Genomic DNA, 27,670 nt, shown 5'->3' on the forward strand with positions numbered 1-27,670 from the left:
CAATTCCAGCCTCGGGTTTCTGTTTCTGTGGAGTTTGCACATTCTTCCTGTCTGCCTGGGTTTCCTCCAGGTTCTCTGGTTTCCTCTAACAGTCCAAAAGATGTGCTGGTTAAGTTGATTGGCTGTGCTAAATTGATGCTAGTGTCAGGGGGATTAGCAGGTGGCACTGGGTTGGATTGTGGGTCAGTGCAGACTCAATGGGCCAAATGGCCTCCTGCACTGTAGCGATTATATGATTAATCTTTGTTTATTATCATGGAAAGAATTGGCTGGCTCAAACATGTCAGTTCTAGAGAAGATTTATGCTATTTGTGAACAAAGTAGCAGTATCTGAGTACCTTGCTTACATGATACTGGATCAATGGATTACGAGATTTGTGAGTGCAATACATATATGGAGGGTGCAGTTTAACAAAACATTCAAAAATAAGTATGATAACATAAATCAGTACTCAGGGTTGTAAATCATGCGTTTCTGCAAACTATTTTGGATAATCTTTTACGAACAGACAGAAAACTACTAACAAGCATTCAATTTTTTAACATTTTGCTGTTCAGCTGTTATTAACTTTGATTCTTCAAATCACCTTTGAAGTATTTAATTATTTTTGTGCACAGTCCAAATAACCATGGCCTGCAGATGACCCAACTGTCACATCAGAATGATCCATTTTCCATAAGAGGGATCTGGACCAGGAGTTGTATTTATTGCTGATCTTTTAAAGATGACATGTTTTATGAGGCTTTTGTATAAAAAAACACTTCAACAGAGAATAATTACTGTATAACAGAAATTGTTTTCCCAGTGATGAACCAATTTGTTATCTTGTCTGAGCAATCAGACAACTCATTCAGGGATGTACCTTGCTAAAGGAGTCAATCTAATAGCGTCTGCTGTTAGTTATATTTCTATTCTTGGGGCTAAAGGGATCAGGGAATATGGGGGGAAGGTGGAACCAGAACATTTAAATTGATGACCAGCCAAGATCAAAATGAATGGCTGAGCATGCTCGAAGTGCCAAATGGCCTGCTCCTGCTTCTATTTTCAATGTATGCTTCTATGTATGTTTCCATGTAGTTAGGCTTTCCTCAGCACAGTTAGAAGGTTCACTGATAAAACCACAATGTTGACTTTAGAAGCACATTAATTCCCTTGTGTTAAATTTTAAAATGTCATCTAAATCACGGTGACCTTCATACCCCAACTTCATGGACAAATATCAAAAAGCTTTCCAAGACAATGGAAAATAATTTGCTCTCATTTGCTCAATGTTAATGGTGTCACCATTGTTTATGTGCAGATACAGCACCAACTTCAGCCAAGGGAAGTTGAATTGCCAAAGTGGAGGCCCAAAAATAATAGAAATCCATATCCCCATTTTAAAATCTTTTGCATAGTAAGTTGCTGACAGTACGAGCAGGTAATACACAGGGGAAACAGTGTCTGGATCCTGAGGGACTGGACAAGGCAACTGTGTAACTCTTTAACCAATCAAGTTGGATGAACGTGAAATTACAACACAGCCGCTGAAAAAGAAGTGCAAATTAGTGTGGATGAATACAGCGCCAAATCAGGTACAAAAAGAGAAATAAAGAGAAGGAAAAGAAGATTAAATTTAAAGAGAAAACGAAGAAACAGATGGGAAACGTTAAAATACTAATTATTAATCTCATTTAAAATCTCCAACAACAATTAAAACTTGAAGGAATAAGACTTGACACTTGTAAAAATTAATTCCAGTGTCGAAGATGCTATTTGTCAGTAATTAACATATCATATTGTTAAAGGGATCCTTAGGCTGAAATGGTCAAGAAATAACTTTTTATGGTGGGTTACTTCATATATATCTTACACAGAGAGCAACTTCACACCATTAAGTGCATTTCAATCGTGGACTGGAGAGTGAGATGTCATTTTGGTGAAATTTGTACATAATTTGCACCTCAGATTACAATACCAGATTATCACGAGTTGTTCACAGATACATCAAACCAGTGGGATTTGTATTGTTTAGAACCAGTAGCAAATGCGTCACATTCCCTGTGGAAAGAAGGTAACAGATTGACTGGTACAGAGCCCATTTGCTTGGATGGTAGATTAAATTTGATGCTCATACATAGTCCTGACTATTGAGTTTGGCCACCATTTCATACCGTGCAAAGTGCATCCCTGTCCATCATGGAGGCTGCCTTTGAATGGCAAAAAGGCACACCTTCTCTTACCCACTGCATGCAGAAGCATAGGCATTTTTTGAGCCATCAAGCAGGGAATCTGATGTTGCAGCGTTTAAGTTTTTGAAGTTTATTTATTAGTGTCACCTGTAGGCACACGTTAATGAAGTTACTGTGAAAATCCCCTAGTCGTCACACTGTGGCACCTGTTGGGGTACACCAAGGGAGAATTTAACACAGCCAATGCATGTCTTTCGGACTATGGTAAGAGATTGTAGCACCTGGAGGAAACCCATGCAGAAATGGGGAGAACGTGCAGACTCTGCATAGTCACCTAAGCTGGGAATTCAACTCAGGTCCCTGGCGCTGTGAGGCAGCAGTGCTAACCACTGTGCCACTGCACTATTGCTTTATTCGTACTCCACAATGGGTTTGCTTGACATTTGTTCCACTTTGTCTATCCAGCTTTCTTAAGTGTGACAAATATTGAAGCTGACAAATATTTAAAATCCAGTTTGAATCTCCTAAATACTGTCCTCATATGCAGCCAATTTCCTTTTGAGTGGGCAGATTCTTAAAAATTTGAGCCATGGCCACATTTTCCATATGTTGTGTTAGGCTAGCTGTTGGTGCAAATTTTTGCTTTGTGTCGTTATGTTAATTATTCAAATGACTTGACATTGCAAGATAGCATGCAGTTATCTCCCTGTGCTGCAGGCTAGCTTTGTATTGGCTGACGAACATTCCTGTGACAAGTTTTGTGTGGGTGCAAAACTGGGGCTGTCATGTTTTAGATTTTGCACAACTCTGGTGTAAATCTGTGTAGCTTCGTTGCATTTTTGTCTGGTCATTTTAAGTTCTTGTAAGTTTCTGGGTCAAAAAATAATTCTCTTTGAGCAGCTACTGATGGCTCATCCTTTTTTATTTAGCTTTGGTTACATTCTTTATCTGTCCCTGGAGTAGACGTGCACTTAATGTAGACGATTTACTTAAATATGATGTGAAGCAGAATGAAAGAAGTTCCACACATGGACAAAACCATTGTGCTTTTGTTAATTATAAAATATGCTTTTCAGGTAAGATTATATGTTATTGAACTCAAAAAGAATCTTTACTGTGTTAATGTTATTATGTAGTAAGTAGATTGAATCCTTTTCATAATATTTGTTTAATATTAAAGTTCCTTCTTATTGGTTCTTTATGTTTTCCATTACATTGCTCTGTGTTTGAAGGAGGTATAAAAGTTGCAAAAGAGAGATTGCCTATGCATGACGATTACTTGTAATTAAACATTCTAATATGTAATACAAATACTGGTTAAACTTAGCAGTTACTGGTAATTAACCATTTAATGGATACACAAACACTGAAAAAATGTACTGCATGGGAGTCTTCTGTGAAAAATTGAAACCTGGACCTTCATTGCTTGTGGAAAATGCTAGAAATAGATTATAGAGAAAAATTGCAGAGTCACAGCATTGAAGAACTTTCTATTAGTTATTGGCAGCGCGATGGCACAGTGGTTTATTAGCACTGCTGCCTCACAAAGCCAGGGACCTTGGTTTGATTCCCAGTTTGGGTGACTGTGCAGAGCCTGCACATACTCCCCAAGTATACTTGGGTTTCCTCTGGGTGCTCTGGTTTTCTCCCACAGTCAGAAAGATGTACTGTTTAGGTGCATTGGCCATGCTAAATTCTCCTTCAGTGTATCCAAACAGGCGTCAGATGCGTAGTGACTAATTCGCGATTGTGCTCTGCAACTTTCAATTGTATTACCTGCTGCAACATACCGGGAACATAATTTCAATAAATTTGCACCTCTAAGAAATGTTCGAAGGAATTATTCCCCCCACGTTAGATCATCAGGACATGTTGACGTGCAATTAGAATGGTGTAAAGAACCATTCGAAGGATATAAAGAACAAAGAAAATTACAGCACAGTAACAGACCCTTTGGCCCTCCAGGTCTGCACCGACCATGCTGCCCGACTGAACTAAAACCCTCTACCCTTATAGGGACCATATCTCTCTATTTCCATCCTATTCACGTATTTGTCAAGACACCCCTTAAAAATTACTGCCATATCTGCTTCCACTACCTCCCCCAGCCTCAAGTTCCAGGCAACCACTGCCCTCTGTGTAAAAATCTTGCCCTCGCTCGTTAAACCTATGACTCCTAGTAAATAACTCTTCCATCCTGGGAAAAAGCTTCTGACTGTCACTCTATTCATGCCCCTCGTAATCTTGTAGACTTCTATCAGGTCGCCCCTCAATCTCCATTGTTCCAGTGAGAACAAACCAAGTTTCTCCAACCTCACTCATCGCTAATGCCCTCCATACCAGGCAATGTCCTGGTAAATCTTTTCTGTACCCTCTCCAAAGCCTCCATGTCCTTCTGGTACTATGGTGACCAGAATTGAACACTATATTCCAAGTGTGGCCTAACTAAGGTTCTATAAAGCTGCAACATGACTTGCCAATTTTAAACTCAGTGCCTCGGCTGACGAAGGTAAGCATGCCATATGCCTTCTTGACTACCTTCTCCACCTATGCTGTCACTTTCAGTGACCTGTGTACCTGTACATCCTGATCCCTCTGCTTATCAATAATCTTAAGGGTTCTGCCATTTACTGTATATTACCCATTTGAATTAGACCTTCCAAAATGCATTACTTCACATTTGTCCGTATTAAACTCCATCTGCCATCTCTCTGCCCAAGTTGCCAACCGATCTATATCCTGACAGTCCTCATCGCTGTCCGCAATTCCACCAACCTTTGTGTCATCCGCAAATTACTAATCAAACCAGTTACTTTTTCCTCCAAATCATTTGTATATATTATAAACAGCACTGATCCCTAAGGAATGCCATTTGTCATATCCCTCCATTCAGAAACACACGCTTCCACTGCTACTCTCAGCACTCTATGATCGAGCCAGTTTTGTATCCATCTTGCCAGCTCATCTCTGATCCCTTGTGACTTCACCTTCTGTACCAGTCTGCCATTAGGGATATTGTCAAAGGCCTTACTGAAGTCCATGTAGACAACATCCACTGCTCTATTTTCATCAACAATATTTGTCACTTCCTCAAAAAATTTGATGAAGTTAGTGAGACATAACCTTCCCTTCACAAAACCATGTTGCCTCTCACTAATGTCCACTTATTTCCAAGTAGAAGTAAATCTTGCCTCGAAGAATCCTCTCCAGTAATTTCCCTAACACTGACATAAGGCTCACCAGACTGTAATTACCTGGATTATCCTTGTTACCCTTCTTAAACAAAGGAACAACATTGGCTATTTTCCAATCTTCGGGACCTCCCCTGTAGCCAGTGAGGTTACAAAGATTTCTCTCAAGGCACCAGCAATTTCCTGTCTTGCCTCTCTCAGTATTCTGGGGTATATCCCATCAGGCCCTTGGGACTTATCTACCTTAATATGTTTCTCAAGAACCCTAATACTTCCTCCTTTTTGATCTCAACATGACCCAAACTATCTAGACACTGTTCCCCAGATTTATCATCCACCAAGTCCTTCTCATTGGTGAATACTGACGCAAAGTACTCATTTAATATCTCACCCATTTCCTCGGCTGCACACGTAGATTCCCTCCCCTGTCCTTGAGTGGGCCAACCCTCTCCCTGGCTACTCTCTTGCTCTTTATATATGTATAAAAAGCCTTGGGATTTCTATAATCCTGCTGGCCAGTGACTTTTCATGATTCCTTTTAGCCCTCCTTACTCCAAGCTTAAGTTTCTTTCTACTTTCCTTGTATTCCACACTTGCTTCATGTGTTCTTAGCCTTGACAAGCCTTGACAAATGCTTCCTTTTTCCCTTTGAGTAGGCACACAATATCTCTCATTATCCAAGGTTACCTAAACTTGCCATACTTATTCTTCATCGTTACAGGAATGTGCCGGTCCTGAATTCCTATCAACTTGCACTTGAAAGCCTTCCACATGCCAGATGTTGATCAGCCCTCAAATATCTGCCCCCAATATACATTGTTCAGTTCTTGCCTAATATTGTTATTCGCCTTACCTCAATTTAGCACCTTTACTTGAGGACTACACTTAGCTTTATCCATGAATATCTGAAAGCTTACAGAATTGTGATCACTGTACCCGAACTGTTCCTCTACTGAAATGGCAACCATCTGGCCACGCTCATTCCCTAATACCAGGTCCCATATGGCCCCTTCCTGAGTTGGACTAATGACGCACTATTCAGGAAGCCCTCTTGGATGCCCCTTACAAACTCTGTCCCATCCACGCCCCTAGCACTAAATGAGTCCCAGTCAATATAGGGGAAGTTAAAATCTCCCACCACAACAACCCTCTGTTACTTTTACACCTTGCCAAAATCTGCCTATGTATCTATTTCTCTATCTTCCGCTGGCTGTTGGGAGGCTTAGGTTAAACTCCCAACATTGTGACTGCATCCTTCCTATTCCTGAGCTCTACCCGCATTGCCTTGTTGTTTGAGCCCTCCGAGGGATCCTCCCACAGTACAGCAATAGCATATAAGCACCTAGTGACCTACACTTTGCTCCTGACCTTGACATTCATTTGATAAGTGCAGCACTCACAGTAATCAGTGCCAGCCTTCACAGGCAACACCATATCACAGGCAAGTCTCTACTTACCAGATCAGCAGCAAGGCAGAGCTGGCTTTTAATGAGTTGCAGGACAAGGGTTGCACTGCGGAAGGGGAGAAACTGGCCTGAGGCATGGGAAGGGGCTCTGAAGTGAGATTCGGGAAGGTTGCACTCAGACACATGACTGGGTGGAAGGTGCATTGTGTTGGCGTTCTCAGCACCAAGATGGGGAAAGATTATGTTACAGATTGACATAAGCCACTTCAGGCTAGAATGGGAGGATCGCTCAGTTTACGCTGTCGAGCTTACAAAGACTGTCCTTGTCCCAATCCCGGGAGTGGAAGGGCTTATCAGGCCATCTCAGTCATGCCCAGTAGATAGTGCATGGAGCTTTGTTGTAACTCTGCAGAGTCTTGCCCTCCAACAGTCCTCCAAGTGCCAGCGATCTTGGATTTCTTGCCTCTGCCTGCTGTGGATCAGAGTGCGCTTCATGCTTACCAGATTGTGACCCCGAGTCTGCTCTAGAAGTAGGTTCAATAAACTTGTGTATCTCTGCTCTGCTGGAAGATGAGGATGACACTGTGACAGGCCTTTGTCAGTGCTGTCCTCAGGTTCCTCATCTGAGGTATTATTGGGGCTGAGGCTGAAGACCTGAATGGTTGGGGGCCTCGGGCACTTGGCAAACATGCCTATGAAAGAAAGTAGAGATAATTAGTGCATAGCAGATGGCTGCAACACAGGAAAATGCACTCATGGTATGGTTGCTTGAGGGATGGGCTGCTGCAAGATCCTTAAGTGGGTGTTGCCGCCACACCATTGCTGCAGGTCCTCTACACACCCTGTCCAGCCAGCTTGTTGGCCCTGATCTTGAAGGTAGTGAGGACCTTGAGTTCTGGCATTCCACCCCCAGTCTGGGACCTCTCCTTGTGATTGTGTGCGACCTTGTCCTTCATAAATACAGATGAAGAGTGCCGGCAGGGTGCATGCCAGTGCAGATAATTCGGATGCCTGGCATGTGTGGGTGGGTGAATACAGCCATGAACAGGATGAGGACATAAGCTCCAGAGGAGATGTGCCCAGTTGGAGATGTGAAGGTGTGTGTGAGAGTGAATGGTGATGTCCCTTGAACTGGCAGCGTGCGAGCTGCCAGTGATTGTGTGATAGGGTCTGAGTGTGCGGGCTGAGAATGATGAGAGACTTACCCTGCTAGCACAGATGAGACCATTCATTCTCTTTCTGCACTTGGTGGCTGACTGAGGCGTCACTGAACTTCAGAGCTGCCTGCCCCTACCCTTTGGGAGCCACGTCTTCCGTGGAGCAGTCCAGGGCTGCAGATAATAAAAAAAACTGTGCACAGGTGCTGTTTAAATGTGGCACCCAGAGCGAGGAAGTGGTGAGCTCAAGGTGGGGTGGGCGAACTCCTGAGGTCATCTGCCCATGATCTGACATGTTTTCCACGTGCGAATAATTAATATGGTGTGAAGCAGACAATATGAAGCTAAAACCCGCCACTGTGGCTGGCAGGTAAAACGCCATTTTCATGCCCAACACCTCATTCAATGCAATGAGGGGAAAATCCTATTCTTAATTGTCAGTAACAGGAAAACAGAACAGGAGGAGAGAGGGATCAAGGACAGTTTGCAATTGGTAAATCAATTGTGTTTTGTTGTTTTCTTGTCACTTGTTTGTGTGGGTATTAGTTACTAGTTGCATCTGCTGAATTTAAAAAATACTGCATTTTATAAGTTTCCTTGTAATATCTTAGATAGTAACTACAGTGCTGTTCAAAAATCAAACTTCACAAAGCACATTTTTCTGGGATGGTAGGGATATTGTAATTTAATTTCCAAAAGTGGAGTGAAATTATTCATTCTGGGCGTGAAGCCAATCCCACCAGCAAAACAGGGAGGGGAAGATAGAGTTCGGCGCCAAACCCGTATGTGCCCAGCGCAAACCAACTTTTCAGCCTCTTCTGGCTCGCCATGTCAATTGACTGACGCAGTAAGATCGCGCCCTATATGTCTCAATAATACCATCTTTATTTCTTCTATATTCCAATGAATATAGGCCCCATCTGCTCAGTCTTTCCTTGTAAGAGTTCACCCAAAAATCAGCTTAGTGAATCATCCCTGAAGTGCTTCCAATGCAATTATGTCCCTTCTGAAGTAAAGAGACCACAATTATACACAGTCCTCCCAGGTGCACTCTCACCAATAACCTGTACAGCTGTCGGAACACTTCCCTACTTTCATACTTGTATCCCCTTTGCAATAAAGGTTAGCATTCCATTTGCCTTCCTAATTATTTGTTAGACCTGCATTCTAACGTTTTGTGATTTATATATAAGGGCACCTACATACCAGCAAACTAACATATTTTCTAGTTCACAGGTTGTTTGGATTGCCAGGTAGCCACAAACAGATCTACAGTGAAGATTTTGATTGAGTGGAATCATTTTCCTAATGAAATACAAGCAGATTCTTACTTGGTCACATATGGCACACTGTCTCCGCCTTTTCCCAGCGCTGTGGTGAGAGATCATAACAATATCTTAACCATTTTGACAAGGGTGCACTTATACTCCATAAAGTGAACACTTGAGATCTGGAGAGCCAGTTTTATGAGATAAATAATAGAAGATAAAACCTGAACATTCCATTCAATCGGCTATTAAGACACATTTGATAAATTCAGTCATTGAAAGCAAAAAAATTATTATAAACATGCATTAACTTACCTTAATTTATGCTGTAAGTGATCACCTGGAAAATCTGTATCAATCTAAATGGAAAAAAAGGCATCAAAGTAAGATCAAAGTACTTTGTCCATAAGGTTGTAGAACTTTGATTATAATAGGAAGTATTCCAAATATAATTTGGGTAAATTTAAGTCATTGTTCCATGCACATTAAATCATTAAATAAAGTCACTTTGCTCAGCATAATCTTAGATCTGTTTAAGTATTTTAGTCTATCAATAAAATCATTGTGCAGTTTTCCTTCTGCCGTACAGAGATCAACTCAAGGATCAAGTATCGTCCTAGATGACCTTCAGGAAAATATAAACTATTATTTTGCCATAAAATCAATGATAAATGGAAAAATCTTAGACAACAAATCATTCACTACACGTAAGTACTAACTTGCTGAGTGGCCATTTCAGAGGGCGACTAAGAGTCAACCACATTACCGTGGCTCCATAACTACACAAGCAGCATGTTTCTCTATATTGTAGTCATCCTCTATCTCTCTATAGAATTGCGTGGGCCAAGCCAGGTAAGGACAGTTGATTTCCTTCCCTGAAGGACATTAGTGAACCAGTTTCATGGTTCATTCTTCAACCCAGATATTTTTATTGAATTCAGATTCCACCATCTGCTGTGGTGAGATTCAAACCCGGGTCCCCAGAACATTAGCTGAGTTTCTGTATCAATAGTCTAGCGATGATACCATGAGGCCATCGCCTCGCCGGCTAATACGATTTGTAGTCAGATAATCATGTTTGAAAAGAAGAAAAATAGTAAAATGTATCCTGTCATTGAGTGTTTTCCCATTAGTACCAATGCAAATTTTAAAACTTGAAGAATAATCTTTAAGAGGCTCATGTGATGGCACTGTGGTTAGATCGTTAAACCTTTTGTGGCACGCCAGTGGGAGAATACATGTTTGATTTTACTTACTGATGAGTTTCCGAAGTTGGCTATCCCCATGGTTCTGGTAATAACTCAAAGCTGCATCAGTTGATGCCTGTAAACCTGGGAGTTATTTTTCACCTGCAGGTTAAAAATTATTTGAAGATGGGGGGAAATTACGAAAAGGACCACAAAAAGGCATTTAATTAAAACGAGCTTCACAACATGGTTATCTGACTATAAGCAAGATTGAAGGAGAAATTGCATTTAGATATTCCTTCCAGACATCCAATCCATCGAGTATCTGAAAGAAGAATTCTCTTTGTTCTGAAGACGTAATCAAACTCATAAGCTGGGATTCTCCTAAAAAATCGAAGTCCCCAATTCGTGTGAAAACAGGAGTAACTCCCCCTGGTTTTTTTAGTGTGATTTTCAGATTAAATTTCCCACACTGCAGAGTGCCCTAGCAGGATTCCCTCTGAAAATCAAGGAACGGGGCCTATTCCTGCCTGAGAGGCTGGCAGCAAAGCGCTGAGTGGGCCACTGCGCATGTACCAATCTGTCAGAGTGGAGATTGGTGCATGCTCACTGGCTCCACATTGCCAGCTTCCAGATCGCTGGTCAGCTAGCCCTGCAGCCCCTCATTGCTGCTCCTTTGATCCGCAAAGGTACCCTATTGCTGGCCTCTTGGACGTCTCAGGCCAGCCCCAATGTCCCCCCACCCAGCCTGCCCCAATCTCCCTGAGCTCTCGATTGTCGGCAGCCTTGACCCCCACTACCCAGATGACCAGCCCCGATTGCTATCTTCTCTCCCTCTGCTTGTGATCCTGAATGCAAAGTGGCACTGGGACCCCCTCACCCCACTGATTGGCCCCCCATAGGCCCCACCTCAAATAGGTCCTGCCCTTTTGGCACTGCCTGATGTCTGGTGGGCAGTGCCAAGGTGCTTCTAGGGCATTGCCAGTTGCCCCTTGGGCATTGTCAAGGGGTCAGGCTGGCACTGCCAGGCTGGCACTGTCCAAGGGGCACCCCCCCGATCTCCTGAAGAGGGACTACCTGTTCCCTGTTAGTGGGAAGCTAATGACATTCAAATGGGAATTTAAATATTGAAATCAGTTCTGTGTCAATTTCTGGTATAGAGCTAATGACACTGAAAATCTTGGACTGGGAGACTCACTTAAGGCCATGGCGCCCACTGGAAAGCCTGTGCAATGGCCTCCGCTAATGTCTCCCAGCCCATTGCACCGCTAGAATTGCCTCCATACTTTGATAGATGATTGTGGGTTTAATCTTGTTGCATGGTGTGACTACATGATTTAAGTGGATGCTCCTGAACACTGAGGGAGTACGACAATATCGAAGATGGCGTACTTTGGATGAGAATTAAACCAAGGCACCATGTGCCTATTCTAGTTTATCATGTGAATGTTAAAAGATTCCACTGCACTGTTTAACAAAAAGCTTCGAACTTTTAACTGATGTCCTGACCAGCAAGTTGCCCTGAACCAAAATCACTTAAACTGATTAATTGATCTTTCAGTTGCTGTTCAGAAGCCCTTGTGTGCAAAATGACAATCTTTTGTTTACCTATTTAACAATACTTACTGTACTTCAAAATACCTAACTGTAATGTGAGGTGCTTTGAGAGTTTTTTAGGGCATTTGTTCATGTTCTATTATAAATGCAAACCATTTTGTCACTTGTTCGTGCAGTCCCTTTTTTAATTTACTTGATAGAATGTTTATTAACTCTGAATTCTGTATGAGTGGCAGTGGTTCACAGTGTTGTTACATTGAAAACCACTGTAGAAAAATGAAATGTAAATACAAATGACTTATGGTTTGACATCATTTGATGGCATATTTTTAAATTGTTGAGAAAGGCTTGAAAAATACTTTAAGTTTGACATTTGTAAAGTAAATGGTGAGAGAAATCATAGAATGTTCTCCAAAACCTCCTCTAGAATCACATTAACATTTACTATTTCTCCAGGTTTACTTGAAGAAGCTGCCATTAAAACAAATGTTTCAACAACTACTGTTTCATTTAATTGGAGTGAGTTTGGGTCTGGAAAATATATTACAACAATAAGCTTTAATTTCACTTCATTCACTATACCACCAATTGCAAATAATTATGTATGGAATCAATTAAAACCTGGAACACTTTATAACTTCTCTTTGGAATTCAAGCAATTATATCAACCAGGACCATCTTTGACGCAAATATTTTACATTATCATTGAAACAGGTATGAAAAGGTTATGCATGTTTAATCTGCTATTTCTACATTTGTAATATGTTTATTGTTCTGAATATTTTGAAAACTTAACATTCTGTGGGAAATGCTTCTACATGTCAGCAGAGAATTGAAGCTATATATAAATCACAACAAATCAATTGTAATAGGAATTTCAAATGAGAGCGTTTTGAAAGTACAGTAAGAAGTCTCACAACACCAGGTTAAAGTCCAACAGGTTTATATGGTAGCAAAAGCTTTCGGAACGCTGCCTCTTCATCAGGTGAGTGGAGAGTTGGGTTCACAAACAGGGCATATATAGACTCAGGGCCCTATTTTGCCATTGTGTTGTGCCTGTTTTCGGGCACAAAAACGTGGTCAAGTCAGGTGTGAGGCCATTAATGCGATCCATGCCTGCATCCGCGCAGATGGCCACTTTACTGAGACCCGGGAATGGCCGCAATCCAATTCGTGCCCGAAACGGGTGCAGCGGCGATTTAAATGTATTTGCGTGCATTTAAATTGAATTAATGAACTGCCTGTCCAACTTTATCAGCAGTTCCCCCTTTACCACTGTGCTTGCCGATACGGAATTGCGCCGAAATGGACCTGCTGAATAAAAGTCGGAATCAGGCGCTCCAGCTGCTGAAGAGACATGTTCAGAACTTCCAACGGCCCTGTGACACAGATCGGTGGTCGGGGGGTGGGGGGAGCCAGATCATTCTCTGGTTGGGGGGGTGGGGGGGGGGGGCCTGAGGCCAGATCATTCATTCTCTTATTCTCTTGGTGGTGGTGGGTGCTGGGGGGTGGGGGGGGGGTGGGGGGTGGGGGCGCGGAGCTGGGGAGGGCCGATCATTGTCTGGTGGTTGGGTGGAGGGGTGGGAAGGGCCAATCGTTGACTGGTGGAGATGGGGGGGTGGGTGGGTGCTAATGGGAACGCCTGAAAGTGGATTCCCAAGTTGGATCTGAATTACGCCCAGATTCAGCACTTAGAATGAAAATGGTATAATCAGGCCTCAATTACAAGATAATGGTTGGAATGTGAGTCTTTACAGGTGCAGAAAATGCGAGAGGAGAGAGGGTTAATCACAGGTTAAAGAGGTATGAATTGTCTCAAGCCTGGACAGTTAGTAAGATTTTGCATGTCCAGACCAAATGGTTACAAGTAGTATTACATCAGCCCAAAATCTCGGTTGAGGCCTCATACGTGTGGAACTTGGCTATCAGTTTCTGCTCAGCGATTCTGCGTTATCATGTGTCTTGAAGGCCACCTTGGAGAACGCTTACCTGAAGATCAGAGGCTGAATGCCCTTGACTGCTGAAGTGTTCCCTAACAGGAAGGGAATATTTCTGCCTGGTGATTGTCAAGCTGCTTCCATTCGACCGTGGTCGTAGCATCTGCATGGTCTTGCTGGAGGATAATCACTAAATGACCATTAGACAACTGACATATGTGAGTTGTGTCCCAGCTAAGTTGACAGGAATACTCTTATTTGGCATGAATAGAGCAAAACAATTGTTAGCACTGCTGCCTCACAGCGCCAGGGACCCTGAATCGATTACTTCCTTGGGTGACTGTTGGTGTTTGCACGTCCTCACTGTGCCTGTGTGGATTTCCTCTGGGTGCTCCAGTTGAAAGATGCACACGCTGGATTGATTAGCCATGCTAAATTGTCACTTAGTGTCAGGGACACTAAAAGGATAAATATGTGAGGTTATGGGGATAGGGCCTGGATGTGATTGTTGTCAGTGCTGGATCGACGAATCAAATGTCCTCCTGCACTGTAGGGATTCTATGAATAAATAGCCCAGGTAACAACAAAACATTAAAACATTACTACTACCCTCATGATCAAAGCACAAGAGTTAAATTCCTATATTTTCATAGGTGGACCTTTTAGATTTTAACTAGTTGTTAACACAGTTATTACACTTCTAGCATCATGCCCTCCTGGCTGGATAGGATCAGTCTACAGTTGCTACTGGATCAGAAAAGATTACAAAAGCTGGCAAGATGCATCACATTTCTGTGAGTCAACAGTTAATAGAGCTCACCTTGTTGATATCAATACCGAAGAAGAACATAAACTTGTGTCTTCACACCTGAGATCGTTCAATGATCTCAACGTGTTATGGACTGGTCTGAATGACATCAAGGTAAGGAGAACTTTTTCTGTTGCATTAACATTTGGAAAATCACCCATAGAGAAATGGGCCATTTGGACAAGGTAGGGGGTTGCTGATGCCTGTGAAACAATACTTACCTTTATTCAGTGCCCTTATAAAAGGAAAGAAGGGTTAAACAGAAAAAATTGGATTAGAACTGCCTGAATTACTGACATTATTCAATTCAATTCACTTGAATCCTGAGCTTGGAGCCAAAGCTATGAAACCATTCTGTTTTGTCAGTAGAATGTTCAAATTAACCATGCTGTTTAAAGTGTTTATTTTAACATCAAGAAAATGGTATATTGCTGGCTGCCTTGGTGGAATAAATAATCCTGGTTTTGTTTCCTTTGTTTTGAATAAATAAGCATCTGTTTCTTACAATAGTTGCCTTTCACCTTTAAGTTTTGACATTTCTAATGGCTATTTTATAATCAAGACCAGTGAACGCGACCAATTGAAAAGTAAATTTTGCTCATGTAGCATGCTGCCAATTTAGTTGGTAGGATGTGTCTGCAGAAGAACGTTACAAATGGATATTGAGAGGTTAGAACAGTGGGCCAAAATGTGCCAGATGGAGTTTAACGTGGATAAGTGTGAGGTCATGCATTTTGGTCAGAAAAATGGGAAGACGACTTATTACCTAAATGGGGAGAGACTGTGGGGTGCTCCAGTGCAGAAGGAGCTGGGTGTCCTCGTTCGTGAGTCGCAGAAACCTAGCATACAGGTACAGCAAATAATGAAGAAAGCAAATGGAATGTTGGCATTTATAGCTAAAGGAATAGAATATAAAAGTAAGGAAGTATTGCTGCAACTATACAAGACATTGGTGAGGTTGCATCTGGATTATTGTGCACAGTTTTGGTCCTCTTTTGGGGAAGGACGTGTTGGCATTGGAGGCTATTCAGAGGAGGTTCATGATTTTGATTCCAGAGATGAGTGTTTTGTCATATGAAAAGAGATTGAACAGTTTAGGCCTATACACTATGGAATTTAGAAGAATGAGGGGAGTAAAGTAGACATGGAATGTATGCTTCCTCCTGTGGGGTATTCTAGGATGAGAGATCACAGTCTTAGGATAAGAGGTAGGACATTTAAAACAGAGTTGAGGAGAAACTACTTCTCCTAAAGGGTTATGAATCTATGGAATTTGCTACCCCAAAGTGCGGTGGATGCTGAGACAGTGAGTAAATTTAAGGAGGAGTTAGACAGATTTTTAATTAGTAATGGATTGAGAGGTTGTGGGGAGAAGGCAGGAAATCAGCCATGATCAAATGGTGAAGCAGACTTGAAGGGCTGAGTGGCCTAATTGTGGTCCTATATCTTATGAACTCGTGAAGAATGTTGGTACTATATTAATTTTTCAAATTTTCTTCTGTGTCTTGTACCTTTCAATTTAAAAATTGCAAAAAGGTTAACTTAAAGTAAGGATGGCTAAAGGTAGAAGAGGAATGAACCATAGTAGAAAAAACCAGGCTGACCAAGATGAATTGTTTTGTTCCCACCATCGTATTTCAAATTTCTTCTGGTTGGTGGAAGTGCTCTACAGAACATATCAACCGATTTCAGTAGAGGTTGTGTCCAGGATGCCGTAAGTCGCAGATCTAAGCATGACTCAATGACATTAGGCCACGGTTATAATCAATTTCCCATAAATTTTTATGTGGGCAAGTAATGGTCACTTTTGGGCTTCATCCTACAACCAGTGGCATTAACTCAGCTTGTCATGCTCCCTGCATGATGAGTCTCTGCCTGTCACTAAGTTAATGCCAACAGTGATGGGATGAAGCCCTTAAGTGGAAGTGTAGTGGAAACAGATTCAATCGAGATTTTCAAGAGGACATTAGATGATTATTTGAATAGAAACAATGTGCAAGGATATAGGGAAAAGGCAGGAGAATGACAATGTCATAATAGTCATTTGGAGAGCTGGTCCAGACACGATGGGCAGAATGGCCTCCTTTTGTACTGCAACAATTCAATAATTCTGAAGTTCTTCTCAAAAGGGAACAATTCCAATTTATCCAATCTCTCTATGTAACTGAAATTCCTCATCCCTGGAACCATGCCCTTGAGTCTACCCCACACTCCCTCTCTACTGCCCTCAAATCTTCCCTAAATTCTGGTGCCCAGAACTGGATGTGATAATCCAGGTGAGCGGAAACTAAATTTTTGTTCAGGTTTAACATAGATTTCTTGCTTTGTACACCATGCTCCAAATGATAAAGATCACGGTGCCATTTAGTTTATTAACCACATTCTAGAGCTGTCCGGCCAAGTTCAGTGTGTATACACATATACACCCAGGCCCCTTCTTCACCCCCTTCAGAATTCTACTCTGATTTTGTATTGTCTCTCTGCATTCTTCCAACTACAATGAATTACTTCACACTTCTTGGCACTAAATTTTATCTGCCATTTGTCCTCCCCTTCCACCCACATATGTCCTTTCGAAGTTCTACTCTATCCTCCTCATGGCTCCCAATGCTTCAAAGTTGTGTAGCGTCTCCAAAGTTTGTCCCCTATACATAAAACTTGTTCTTACCTTGCCTCCTTAGATATTTAAAGGTACATTCTGAAGTAAATATCAATGACAAGTAAAATTAAAAATCAGTATACAGCAGTCAGATCAATTTTCTTTTTAAACTTGTGTTCCACACCCTTTCTGAATAGTTCCACAATTGGCAACCCATAAGTAGGGCTGTGATAAGGTAAATAATGGGAAATTATTTCCAGAGGAGACAGCTGTTGGAAGGCATAATTTATAAGAAAATCCATGAAAACATTAAATGAGAATTTAAATTGCTTCATGGAATTGCTCTGTTGAGTGTTGTGCTCCCAGCCACAAATAGTTGTTGAAGTAGGAAGCCCCCATAACCTTTTAAAGGGGAATTAGAATATTTATTGGGAGGAAAGAGTATCAGAGAGTTAGTGGAATAAGATGGAAGATTTGACTAGGTGGTTCGTGTGGATTGCTGATTGGGTTGTTTCTGACTGTAAGATTCCATGGTTCTATGTGTGTTTCCATGACAAACTGTTGAATATTTTGGACAGCTGTTTTATACTGTTGCCTTTCTGTGGGAGTTTACAACATTCATTAGCCAAGGGAGTGCTTTCTGCTTATTTTGGGTCTTAGTAATGAAGAATTCAGAAATGAATGGATCAGCTGACTTCCTGACCACATCATCATATTCTTAACCTTTACCACCACTGGAAAATGTGGATAAACAATTAATCTGTAATTGGAAAACCAAATATAAATGTTTTTATTAATTATTACAGTGGCAAAACATTACATAAGAACAACAAAATGGAAACAGACCATATGGCACTGTCATTATGTCTTGGTACTTATCCTCCACATAAAGAATAATCCTAATCCAATGGGTTTATCCTTCCTATTTACCTTTATTCTCCCTTCATTCAACTTCATATTCTCAAATACTCATCTCTGCCTCAATCACTAACTTCATCTATCCTTCCATGGAGTCATGGACCTCTCTTTCTCTCTGCCCTAAGTCTCTTATATTTAATTTTATTCTATATTTTTCAGCCGTCAACAAATGTTTGTTTCAATCTACTTGCACCAACCTTTCATAATTTTAAACACCTCTATCAAATCACCCGTGTCTGTCATAAAATTTCACAAGAGCAGTATTTGTTTTTGGACAAAATCAATGCCATTTCTTGCATTTTTTAATCTTGATGCTTTACTGGACTGGCAAGAAGTCTGTTAGCTTCTCCAATATTTAGTTGAACATAAAATCAAGCACAGTGATCAGGCCAATAGGAGCCCCCCTAAATTGGAAGAAGCAGCAGGATACAATGGCAGAAAGTGAGGGAGAGAGTTCCCCAAAATGGAGGTGTCCTTTATCCAACTTTAATAAAGATAAAGCTGGACCATTATTTTTGGGGTTAGTTGGCAAGGGTTTCAGGGAGCAGGGTATGAGATGAGGAGGTGCTCTAGAAGTTGGCTAGCTGCAGCTGAACCCAGACAGGCAGAGAGAGCCTTTAAGCTGGCAACATGCTACCCCATTCCCTGGTCATGCACATGGTTTGCCATAGGCCTTAATATGCCCTTAAGTGTACAATTAGTTACCTGGCCACTTTCAGTCAGGTGGCCTTGCTGCATCTCCTCATGTTGCATTTGGGAAAATGGCCTGGGCAGAATGGAGTCAGGAAACTGGCACATTGGTCAGTGGTACAAAATTCTGCCTGTCACATGCCCACCCGAATCCTGGGCACAAAATTTAGAACTTCAGTGCAGTACTGAAGGGATGCAGCACTGTATTTTGATGAACTGTTAAATCAAAGCCCCGTCTGCTCGTAAAAGATCCCTGGCACTATGTTGAAGAGGAGCAAGGAAGTGTGTCCCTGATATCCTAGCCTATATTTATCCCTCAATCAACATCACAAGAACAGATTTTCTGATTATTATCACATTGCTATGATGGGAACTTGCTGTGCATAATTTATCTGCTGCATTACCTGCATTGTGACAGTGCTTCCAACCCAAAGTGCTTCATCAACTATGACATGCTTTTCTACATCATTGTGGAAGGTGCTCTGTGAATGAAAGTTTTTTCTTTCTCTGAAGATTTGGAAAAGAGAAACTATTGCCATTTACCCCTGCCATAGGTTTGGTAATTCTATTAGCAAGCCCATTGTCCTACCTGATCAATTTCTCCAGCCAAACTGAACAGTTCAAAGTGTAGGGATGGAATAATGTTGGCATGTGGGGTGGGAGATATTGGGAGCAGGAAGGGCTCTGGATCATATACCCCCAGAAACCATGTCCTCTATAGAGGTCCCACCCACTAGAGATGCCAGCCTATTGAATTGACTGGCAGCTTCATCAGTTCTGGCAGCATCAGGAATGTGCCAGTGGCCGCTGCCAGGATTTCCGAAGGAAAAGAAGATCAAAGCCAGAGCCAACCACCCTTATTCCACATTCACCAAACTGCAATTTGTCCAATTCGATGAAGCCCTTACACCAAGTCACACTCAGCCATTATATCTTTCCTCTCCGAACTACATCAAGTAGTATTGGGAAAAGAGAGTATTAGAGAGTCAGTGGAAAAAAATGGAAGATTTGACTCAGTGGTTCTTGTGGAGAAAAACCCTGGGTTAGACTTGATTGCTGTTTGGATTGTTTCTGACTGTACGATTCCACGATTCTATGTGTGTTTTCATGACAAGCTATTGAATATTTTGGACAGCTGTTTTATACCATTGCCTTTCTGTGGGAGTTTACCACGTTAGTTAGCCAAGGGAGTGCTTTCTGCTTATTTTGGGTCTGAGTAATGAAGAATTCAGAGATGAATGGATCAGCTGACTTCCTACCAAACCCTGAATGCCTCACACTAAAAAAATCATTCTTATGTCTGTATTCCTCCATAACTTCATCATACCTTTAATCTGTAATGTCTTTTAACTCTACTGACCCCCCCTCCATACTCTTTGTACGTCTGATTCTGTCATTTAGCGTATTCTGTATTCCACCCCCAGCCCCAAGGTCTCGTATGCACCAAACCACTTTGCATCGTGACTTCCATCACTTCCATTAAGAACCATCTCAAAATCTGCCTATTTGATCAAACTTTTGGTCACCCCTTCTTACTTGTCTTTTTTCGGTTCTGTTAAATTTAAGCCTCTACAAGGTGCCTTGGAACATTTTTTACATCAAAGATACTATAGAAATACAAGTTACTTGGTTGTTGTGTGGTTGAAAGCCACCAACATCAGAAAGTGATGGAATGGGAATTAACTGAGAAAATACCACAAAGCATGTCAAAACTGAATGCTTTACGACAGGATAGGAATAGGAGAATATCCAAAAATAGATGGCTGCAGCAAGTGGCAGAAGGGAAAGCATTCTTCAGAGGGTCTGTGAAATTTATGCCCAGCCTAATTATGACCGAGTGATTGATCATGCAATCAAACGTACACTATCTAAATCAAAGTCTTTTGTAACAAGTGAATGGTTCCCTAACTATTCAAAAAAAAGTAATTGAATAGCTTATATGAAAATACTCCTAGATCCTTCTTTCTCCTTTGAACTGTTCATAATCAAAAGAGCACAAACACAAACCACAATAATTAGAGAAGTTAATGTAATATATCTTAACATTTTATTTTCTCAGACAGAAACTGAGCTTCAATGGACTGATGCATCTCCCTATAATTTAAGCAGTATTTTGTGGCAGACTCTGCCAGCGAATGACACTGATTGCTACGCATTACAGTTGAATCCAGAGGGCCCAGACTATGTGTTTTCAGGGCTTTTCTGCTTCCTGTCTCTTCCCTACATTTGTGAATATGAAGGTAAATTATTTTTAGACAGCTGAATTTACACTGCAGCAAATGTTAATAATCATAGTTATGTTTGTCGAGCGACCAAAGCAAAAGTAATATTTATTGTATTTGTCTTTTATAAAGACTGCATGATGTGACTGAGTGGCTAATGAAAAAAGTAATAATGCTTTGTTGTTTGCTAAGGTAAATTATGCAGGCACAGATCACATCTTATTTTTCCAAGGACCAGTTCAAACTATTGTGCGACCTTTCTCTTATAATAAACATTGACAGATTCTGCCAGATTGTCCTAAACCTGACTTCAAAGGCTAAAATAAGAATCGCTTATCTCAGTGGGATTAATTATGACTTAATAATACTGTGTTGTACTTTGTTGCAGATATGTGGTGGTTACTGGTTGGTGTGAAGCTTGGTAGTTTATGTCAATGGCACTGCAGCAGAAAATAATGGCCAAAGTTTTCATGATTTTTTTATTGCAACAGGAGCAATTTTCCAAGAAATGAACACTACAACAAATAATTCTAGTCCAGAAAACAAGATTAAATTTTAACATCAAATAAGTTTAGATGTCAAAGTAAAAGCGAGCTGCCAATCCTAACCCTAATCTTGCTCAAGACCACCAAATCCATACCATGCACCTTCTGAAATTCCACTTGCTTTCCTTTTTCTTTATTTTGTGCAATTCTAGATCTGGTAACTTATTGATCTTTAGATAGTTTTGTTGCTTCAAGTATTTACTTCATGTTTTATTGTCAGAACCAATCTGTAGAGTTACTTTGTTGATCAATGGCAACTCTTCTTATTCCTTTTTAGTTCATTTTTATGTTTGTGCTTTGAAAGAAGTTTGTGATGTGTTTGTTTATCATGTTTTTGAGTCTGAATTGTTTCTGTGATGATATGTTTGTGTGAAGCTAGAGGAGGATGTGGAAACTTGCCTTGTGTTCTTATGACACTAATTATGTTAAATTTATTTGGTGAATTTGAAGGTTTATACAGTAAATGGCAGAATCCTTAAGGGTATTGATAGGCAGAGGATCTGGGTGTATAGGTACACAGTTCACTGAAAGCGGCACTGCAGGTGGAGAAGGTAATCAAGAAGACATACGGCATGCTTGCCTTCGTGGGCCAGGGCACTGAGTTTAAAAATTGGCAAGTCACGTTGCAGCTTTATAGAACTTTAGTTAGGCCACACTTGGAATATAGTGCTCAATTCTGGTCGCCACACTACCAGAAGGGTGTGGAGGCTTTGGAGAGGGTACAGAAAAGATTTATCAGGATGTTGCTTAGCATGGAGAACATTAGCCATGAGGAGAGGTTGGAGAAACTTGATTGGTTTTCACTGGAACAACAGCAGTTGAGGGGTGACCTGATAGAAGTGATAGAATAAGAACATAAGAACATAAGAAATAGGAGCAGGAGTAGGCCATCTAGCCCTTCGAGCCTGCCCCGCCATTCAATAAGATCATGGCTGATCTGTCGTGTCTCAGTTCCACGTTCCCGCCCTCTCCCCATAACCCTTAATCCCCTTGCCTATCAAAAACCTAACAACCCGCCTCTTAAAAATATTTAGCGAGGCAGCCTCCACCACTTCAACGGGCAGAGAATTCCAGAGATTCACCACCCTTTGAGTGAAGAAGTTCCTCCTCAACTCCATTCTAAACCGCCCCCCCCTTTATCTTGAGGCTGTGCCCTCTAGTCCTACTGTCCTTTCTGAGCGGGAAGAGCCTCTCCACCTCTATCCTATCCATCCCATTCATCATCTTATATGTCTCAATGAGATCACCCCTCATTCTTCTAAACTCTAACGAGTACAAGCCTAGTTTATTCAGCCTCTCCTCATAGTTCAACCCCCTCAACTCCAGTATAAGCCTAGTAAACCTCCTCTGCACTCCCTCCAAGGCCAAAATATCCTTGCGTAAGTGCGGCGACCAAAACTGCACACAGTACTCCAGCTGTGACCTCACCAGTGCCCTATATAGCTGCAGCAAGACCTCCCTACTTTTATATTCAATCCCCCTCGCTATGAAGGCCTTGTGTCTCCTGTCCAGTCAATTTTTTAACACCCAGGCAATAAAACTGAACATCCATCCTGGTTCAATCCGTGGGTTGGTTCTCCAACTGTTAATTTCTGTTGTCTTATAATAGATTGTAAGAACTTTACGGTAGCTCCTTGTAAATGTGTTGTTCTTCAGCCTTAGTTCTTCCAAAGACGATTCGACTAAAATTAGAAGATGTTAAAGAAAATGAAGCCGCCATTGTATGGGATGATTTGCAGGATTTATTCATGTCAACACCTGAGCTATTTATTTGGTTCAGGACTGCTTCTGGTGAAGGAGAACAGTATTTCCACAGAATATTGCTACATGATACTAAAACAACTATTCCTGGGCTGCACCCTGGACACCAGTACTATTTTGCATTAATTATGAAAGACAGTGCAGGTGCTCAAAGTACAATTACTTCAGTTTTAAGCGTAAAAACAAGTAAGTTTTGATGGTATTATATCGCTAGATGATGTAGCATGAAAGTTGAATTTGGTTGTACTTTCAATATGTTAACCTATGTATTTTGTCACAAATTTTATAAACATAAACTCAATGGAATTATTTAAAACATACCATAGGATAGTATTTGAAAATTTAGCACAAGGTGATAGGGTGCAAATGCTTCCTTTTCAACAAACAAAGTTACCAATCTTGACAGTAGCAACTGCTGAAGGCATAAGCCAGAATCATAAGATCATAGAATTCTAACAGTGCAGAAGGCGGCCATCAACCCATTGAGTCTGCACTGACTCTCCAGTTGAGCATTTTATCCAAGCCTTATGCCTGTAAGCCCACATGTTTCCCCCACTAATTCCCCTAACCAATACATCTTTGGTCACTAAAGGGCAATTCACTATGGCCAGTCTACCTAACCTGCACATCTTTGGACTGTGGGAGGAAACAGAAGCACCCGCAGGAAACCCATGCAGACACAGAGACAACTTGCAAACTCCATGTAGTCACCCAAGGCACGAATTGAACCTGGGTCCTTGGTGCTGTGAAGCAGCAGTGCTAGCCAATGTGCCACCGTGCTGCCCATAAGAAGTGCTTCCGCTTATGCGAACAAGACAATTCAAGACAAGTCACCCTATTATTGCAAAACAGCTGGCATTAAAAATGGTCTGAAGTCCAAAAATAGTTCATAATAAATCATTTTTGAAGAGTGATCACTGTTATAATTTGGGTGAATGTGACAATATTTGCATCCAGCAAGGTTCCACAAACAATATGAAATAAATCATTAAACATTCTCTCATTTATTGCATTTTTGAGGAATAAATGTTGGCCAAGATACCAGCTAAACTTTGAATAATGCTGTAGAGGGTTAAAACCCTGCCTCTAACGCGGCAGCATTCCCTTTGTTCTGCACTGAAGTATCAGCCTACACCATGTACTCCAGTCTCTAAGAGAGATTGAAAATCTGCAGGTGGAATATTAAGAGGAGAATAATAAAAAATAATTGAATTATAACTCACTGTGTTCATGATTTTAATTATAGCACTTGATAGGGAAAAGATTTTTTAATGTTTCTTAATTCAAATTGACAATAAATGTACAACAGCTCAGTGATGAAATAAGGCATTATTGGTAGGTATATTTTTTCTCCATGTCTGAAGTGGATATAGCAAACTGCTTTTATTTGATGATTCCATTGAATTTTATCACCTTTATCTGCCTTGTTATTCTGTCACAACTGCAAGTTATAATATCAAATTAGCTATTCATCATAATTATTGCAGCATTCTTAGTAATTTTACACTTACTTGCTAATGCAGTACTATCAGATGATCACAAAGGATAAGGCTTGACATCATTATAAATTGTAGAGTATAAGGATAAAACAGTTCTGATTCACAAGCATACAAGTATGTTGCCATTTTTAGTTGATGACCAATGCATTCCCTGTGCAGATCCCATATAGTTTATTGCAGTGAAGTTTTGTAATATTCAGAGGAAGCTGAAAGCCAAAGCAGTTGATTTGTTTAGGAAATTGAATAGAATGGACTTGTATTTAATGTAGATAACTTGGAAGTCATGGTTTACATGCAGCTCTTTGAAATAACCATAAAAAAGCAAGCATCAATATCTTGGCCAAATTCAAATCTGCCAAATAAAACGCAGCAGAATGTTTTTGTCTACATTTTTCTTGTATTTTTAAGTTGTAAAATTATATTTCTTTTGCTTTGTTTTTTTGTAGTGTTTCTGTTGCAAAGATACTAAAACTTAATATTTGTACTAATTCAATACTTACTCATTCTTTTAACTTTGGAATGTATATTCCTGCTATAAAATAGGACCGAATCCGCCAAAAAACATTACACTTGTAGAAGTATCTTCCATTGCAGTACAGATTCTTTGGACTCCTCCAGACAAAACAGAGAACGCATCATTTCAACACTATCTGGTCAGTTACATGGTTGTTGGATCAAAAACTCAAAGAACTGAAAATGTTGCAGGAGATGAAACATCCTTAGCACTTAGGAATCTTAAGCCATTCCACTCCTACGAAATATATGTACAGACAGTGGCTGAAGGAAGATCACTAAGTTGTGCTGAAGGACCATTGTTCGCAACAACAGGTAAATGTAGCTGTAAAGGGTTAACTAATTTCATATCAAATACGGGCCCACTGGGACAAAATTCATGTTCATTTGCAATCATATCAAACTTGGTTTTATTTAATATCATTTGCAGTCTGGCATCTGGAAAATTTCTCTATAATTAAAAAAACTCAAAATATAACACAATAAGAAGGGCTTTTGGACCAATGGGATCATTATATGAAAGTATGTTAAAATGATTAGTTAGGTGTTTGGCCTTAGTATTGAGATGGAATAGACAGATCTGATTTATAATGGAGGGAATCTTAACCAGGAAATGGCAGAGTTTTGTTTCTGGCGAGAAAACCGATATGTTCTCTCCAGAGAAACATGTTGGTTTTCTCTCCAGGTCTAAGAACACTCTGCCAGATAAAACCAAGGGGGCATGTTTCACACCATCACACAACACCCAAGCAAAACCTAGCTGCACAAAGATTTGGATGCCATCTTTAAAGGGTGCCCCATTCTTAACCTGCATAAATCGCCTCTCCCAATCCACCATGGAGGTCTCAGGGACTCCCCTTCCTAACCCTGATTGGAGTCGGCACTTCGCTGACCCTCCCTCTGATCATTGGCCCTTACTCTTCCCTGATCATCAATTCCTTCCCCCCAGTCTTCAGTCCCTTCTCCCCTGACATCATCTCCTCCACTCCCCTCTCTGATCATCAGTCCCTTCCCACCCGATATGAGTCCCTTCCTCCTCTGATCACCGGCCTTTTTTCCCTCCTGACCATTGGCCCCTTCCCCATGCCCCCCAGTCAGAGCTGGCACTCAACCCATTTATTCCTTTTGAAAAACTGCAGCTGTCAATCAGACTTAGAGTTTTTGTAAACATTGTGGTTAGGAACAATGGCAGCGCTTGAGATGCATCCAGATTTGAAGGGAAAGGTAAATAAATAAAGCTGATTGGAGGTTGAGTAGAAATCCGATGAGCTGCTAATGAAAGCCGACTTCAAAGCACTACATTATGGAATTGAAAATGATCCGAGATTTTCAATGCAATAGAGAGAGCTTCAATGTTTTCAGCTTTAAAGGAATGCTCAGAAACGTCAAATAAAAGTTGTGACTACATTGGGGCTGAATGAACTACTCTGGAGAGGGAAACCACCCCCCCCCCCACCAATGAAATTGACATCTCCTCTCTGTGAGAGGACTTCAAAGGGATCTGCTCATACCTGCAGCTTCCGACAGAGGAAAAACTTTCAATCTGAGTGCACTGAACCCCCCAGGACTCGTGGGGGACCATTTCATTGTAACCTGACAGTGGCAGAGGGGCAAAGAGCCATTGGGCCTAGCACTTTGAACTCCGATGTCTAGCACATCAGGTCCATGCTGGTCATTACCAACACCAAAGCCTGCCTGGTGCATTTCCCACTGGAGAGGCAGATGAATGGCAAGGAATGGACTGTCAAACTAGCCAGTTTGCATAATTACTGGGTTGCTGTCCTCAACGGGTGGAAGCCCAATTGGGGTCAACGGGGCAGGTGGGTAAATCCTAATGGCCTGCACGCCCAGGAGGAATCCTAATTTTGGCCAACATCACCAGCTGGCTTTAAAATCTGTACACTGAAACTAATCTGCATTTAGATTTTACTAATGATTTACCATCTGTTGTGAATTTAGCTCCCAGTCCTCCTGGCAGTATCTATGTTGGCATTGCGGACATTTGGGAGGACAGAATTATTGTACACTGGGAACCACCGCTAGAAGGAAGTGATGAATACCATCTTCAAATACAAATGAGCAATGATAACTGCAAAATACAAGAATATTCAGTGGTAAATGCAACAGCATTTCAATTTGATTTAATGATCCCAGGTGGCAGATACAACATTGCGGTGATGGCAGTGAAGAGTGGGAGGAGAAGCGAACCAAAATTTGTTACACAAACTACAAGTAAGTCA

General features: G+C 41.1%; 1 protein-coding gene across 1 annotated transcript in view; it reads left to right on the forward strand.

The window, feature by feature from the left end:
* Positions 1 to 27,670, forward strand: part of ptprq (protein tyrosine phosphatase receptor type Q) — a 171,285-nt gene that overhangs the window by 1,071 nt on the left and 142,544 nt on the right. The window contains exons 2-10 of the mRNA XM_080191499.1: positions 3,102 to 3,248; positions 9,156 to 9,302; positions 9,784 to 9,901; positions 12,395 to 12,652; positions 14,580 to 14,797; positions 20,950 to 21,130; positions 23,314 to 23,604; positions 25,461 to 25,745; positions 27,390 to 27,662. Coding sequence (XP_080047625.1) covers positions 3,183 to 3,248; positions 9,156 to 9,302; positions 9,784 to 9,901; positions 12,395 to 12,652; positions 14,580 to 14,797; positions 20,950 to 21,130; positions 23,314 to 23,604; positions 25,461 to 25,745; positions 27,390 to 27,662 — 1,837 coding nt within the window. The 5' untranslated portion in view covers positions 3,102 to 3,182. The remainder of the gene's footprint in view (positions 1 to 3,101; positions 3,249 to 9,155; positions 9,303 to 9,783; positions 9,902 to 12,394; positions 12,653 to 14,579; positions 14,798 to 20,949; positions 21,131 to 23,313; positions 23,605 to 25,460; positions 25,746 to 27,389; positions 27,663 to 27,670) is intronic.

Source organism: Carcharhinus amblyrhynchos, chromosome 6 (genome assembly GCF_965287045.1).
Source record: "Carcharhinus amblyrhynchos chromosome 6, sCarAmb.v2.hapA, whole genome shotgun sequence".
In the NCBI taxonomy this organism is placed as follows: domain Eukaryota; kingdom Metazoa; phylum Chordata; class Chondrichthyes; order Carcharhiniformes; family Carcharhinidae; genus Carcharhinus; species Carcharhinus amblyrhynchos.